The sequence below is a fragment of the Myotis lucifugus genome, unplaced genomic scaffold, assembly GCF_000147115.1.
Source record: "Myotis lucifugus unplaced genomic scaffold, Myoluc2.0 scaffold_101, whole genome shotgun sequence".
Classification (NCBI taxonomy): Eukaryota; Metazoa; Chordata; class Mammalia; order Chiroptera; family Vespertilionidae; genus Myotis; species Myotis lucifugus.
Genome location: NW_005871149.1, coordinates 3,028,102 through 3,031,939, shown reverse-complemented (window position 1 = coordinate 3,031,939; position 3,838 = coordinate 3,028,102). Strand labels below are relative to the sequence as shown.

Here is a 3,838-nt window from a genome sequence, read left to right as displayed (position 1 = left end):
GCCAGACCGCAGGAGCGGCCCTCGGCATGCTGGGAAGTGACTTCTAAGGTTTCCATGGGAACCACCGCGGAGGTCCACTTTACGAAGCACTTAGTGAATCTCCGGAGGCATGAGTGTGACTCGGGCCACGTGGCTGGCGCGGGTGGTTGTGAACACGTGGTGTCTGACAAAGGAGAAAAATGCAAACCTGCTTTCTTTGGGGGAAACCAGCCCTAAGAAGAAAGCCGACTGTTTTATGAATGACTTAACTCTGTTTCTAGAAGCTGCCTAATGTGAACAGTGAGCCTTTCAGTTTTACTTTACTGAGCTTTGTGAGCAAAGGACAGACCCCAGAGATGGTGGTAAATGTGGAGATGCACCAGGTCTCCAGATGGGCCCCTGCTGGTGGTGGGAAAGCGGGGGTTTAATTCCAGGAGCAAGGGAACTGGACTGTGACGCCGGCTGCCGGGCCGAGCACAGACAGCGCTGCTCCCATTTGATTCAGACGCTCTTTAAAACATCTTGTTGTTTTATCTCAGGCATATGAACACACATACTTAATAATACAATACACATTCTTAAGAAATAAAATACTACAGATGCCGTATCGTCACAGCTCACTCTGATCCCACACCCTTCCTCCCCAAAGATAACCACTAACATGAATTGGGGTTTATCCTGCTACCACATTAAAATTTTTTTTGTAAAACATATATGCATGTCCATAAACAACACAGCCGTTTTGCGTACTTCTAAACTTTACATGAAGAGCATCATATTATATAAACCTTGTTTTTATTTTTTGCTCAACACTTTTGAGAGATTTAGCTATAATGGTATTTGTAGCTCTAGTACAGGGGTCCTCAAACTTTTTAAACAGGGGGCCAGTTCACTGTGCCTCAGACCGTTGGAGGGCCGGACTATAGTTTAAAAAAAAACTATGAACAAATTCCTATGCACACAGCGGTGGCAAAAACACCCGGCGGGCCGGATAAATGTTTTCGGCGGGCCGCATGTGGCCCGCGGGCCGTAGTTTGAGGACCCCTGCTCTAGTACATCCGTTTTCGCTGCGGTATAGTATTCCACTGCAGCACTAAACTCAAATGGATTTATTCATTCTCTGGTTGACCATCGTTTAGGGTTTTCCCAGTGTTCACCGTTGCTGGTAACGCTACAATAAACATTATTACACAGGTCTTCATGTGCACAGGCCCTCTGGGTGTATGTGTTGGGGAGTGGAATTGCTATCCCAAAGGGTATGCATAGCTTCAGTGTTCCTAGATGTTGGCCAAATTGCTCCAAAGAGGTTGCGTCTGTTAACACTCCCACCAGCTGTGTGTGTGAGTCCCAGTGGCTCCACATTTGTTAGACTTCAGTTATCATCAATCATGTGGGTGCAGAATGGTTGATGTGCATTTTGAACAGCAGCGGCGGGCGCTCCTTTCCAGCACCCTTTCCTGGAGTTCAGGAAACCGTGTAATCCCACTTTAGCAGAGGCCAGAGTCTTCATGAGGCGAAGTATAAAGAAATAAATCCAGAAGGCTCTGGAGGACCCAGGTCCCCAAGAACCAGCAGGCGTGGCCCCTGGCCCACTGAACCTGGTGACTTTCGGTCCCGATGAAATCTGTGGGGTCCATCTTGAGACCTTGCCCACTGAGCAGTTATGGGGCAGCTCCTGCCTTTGACCCTGGAGGGATGTGTTCAACAAAGAAAGGGGGCCTGAAGGTCAGCCACGTCCAAAGCTGCCCAGAGATCCGGTCATGAGGACTGGGAAATGGCCGAAGCACTTGGCCACAGAGGGGTCGCGTGATCTCGACAAGAGCAGTTGAGGTGGTGGCGTGCTGGGGACAGTCTCATAGTAATGGGTTCACGGGAACATTGAAGATGAGAAATTGGAGACAAGGGATAGAAACCACTTATTTTCAGGAGTTTTGCTGTAACGGGGCACAGCCATGAGAAGTGGGGTGCTAACTGGATAGGGCCATGGGATCAAAGGTGTTATTTCAGAATTTTATATAAGAATAAGCCATCAGACCCTGCTGGCGGGGATGGAAACGGTGCAGCTGCTCTGGAAGAACAATCTGGCAGTTCCTCAAAAGGTTAGGCAGCGTTAGCATGTGACCAGCAGCTCCCCTCCTGGGCACACATCCAAGAGAGCGGAAAACATGTGTCCACACCAAGACTTGTGCACCAGGGTTCATGCACCACTGTTCACAATAGCCACACAGCAGAAGCAGCTCAGTACCCATCAGTGACGAATGGAAAAGTGAAGGACGGCCTATCCATACGATGGACTCCTTACCCAGCCATCAGAAGGGGTGAGGTTCCCATCCATGTGTGGGTGAGCCTTGAAGACATTATGCTAAATGAAGGAAGCCATTCACAAAGACCACATGTCGTATGATTCCATTTACACGAAACATCCAGAACAGGCAAATGTGTACAGACAGAAAGCAGATCAGGGCTGGGTTTGTGGGCAGGTTGGGGGAGAAATGGGGAGTGAGCGTTACTGGGTACAGACTCTCTTTTCGGGGTGCTGAAGATGCTCTAACATTGATGATGGTCATGGCTGCTCCATGTTCTAAAACCTAGTGTGGTGATGGCTGTTAAGTTGTGTTCCGAGACTCTGTTTCCAATGTGGGGGGAGGTGTTCCCCACGCCTCCAACAAGCGCTTCTCGGAAACCAGCTGGGAGCCTGAGAATTCAGCTCAATTCCACTCCATTCTGGAACTACCCAGAGGTAGCATGACATCTCCCAGGTTAGGAGTTCAGTCCTCAAGGCCGCCCTCCCCAGACGCCAGTCACAAGCCTGGGATGTCACCTGGACTTCTGACCTGCTGGCTAGAAATAAGAGGTTCCCACGACCCCCTCCTGGGTTCCATTAATTTGCTAGAAAGGCTCACGGAACTCAGAGAGACGTGGCACTAGATCACCGGTTTATAATTAAGGATATAACTCAGGAAAAGGCAGAGGGAAGAGCTGCTTGAGGCAAGGAACGGGGGCAGGGTGGGAGCTCCCGTGCCCTGCAGGTGAGCTACTCTCCCCTCATCTCCACGTGCTCACCAGCCTGGAAGCTCTGGGGCCCAGTCCTCTGGTTTCTATGGAGACTTCGTTACATAGACATGATTGATGGAATCATTGGCCACTGAGGACGGATTCAACCTCTGGTCCCTCTCCCCTCCCTGATGCTGGGGTGGGGGTGGAAGTTCCAACCTTCTAATTACTTGTGGGTTCTCCTGGCAACGAGCCCCCCCCCCCTTAGTTAGGATCCTCACTCACCTAACACAAGGCACCTTTATCGCTCTCCACACTTAGGACATGCGAGGGTTTCGGGAGCTGGGAGGGGACTGTGGATGGAGACCAAGTGTCTCATCGTCACAGTACCGCAGCGCGCAGCTCTGAGATGTGCTAGAAACCACTGGATCGCACACCAAACAAATCCAGGAGAGGGCGAGTCCATGCCGTCAGAGAGAAGGCGACCAGCAGGGGAGATGGGACCCCGTGCCCCGGGGGGAAATTGGTCTCAGTGGGGAGCACACCCTGTCCCCGCAGGAGCAGGAGGGACGGGCCAGCCTGCGGGCACAGACACTGGCAGCTGAGGGGCTGTGGTGAGGAGCTGCTCATGGCGGGCGTTCTGCGATGGTGTCATTTTTCTCTGAGAAGTAGCAGCAAGGTCACCGGCTGAGTTAGAAGGAGGGAGGAGGGCTGGAGCTCAGGAGTGAGTGTGAGTAACTGCATGAGGGGGCGGCACGCAGTGCTCCGGAGGTCAAGGGAGGGGAGGGTGCGGTGGGCTGGGCCTGTGTGTGCTTAGATCAATCACGTGTTTCGCAATGCGTGGTGCTTCTTGTGTGCGGCGCTG

At 51.8% G+C, this 3,838-nt stretch overlaps 1 protein-coding gene across 1 annotated transcript in view; it reads left to right on the top strand.

Annotated features, from left to right (window-relative positions):
* Nucleotides 1-3,838, top strand: part of SLC6A17 (solute carrier family 6 member 17) — a 36,580-nt gene that overhangs the window by 23,002 nt on the left and 9,740 nt on the right. Inside the window, 1 exon segment of the mRNA XM_014459020.2 lies at nucleotides 717-770. Coding sequence (XP_014314506.1) covers nucleotides 717-770 — 54 coding nt within the window.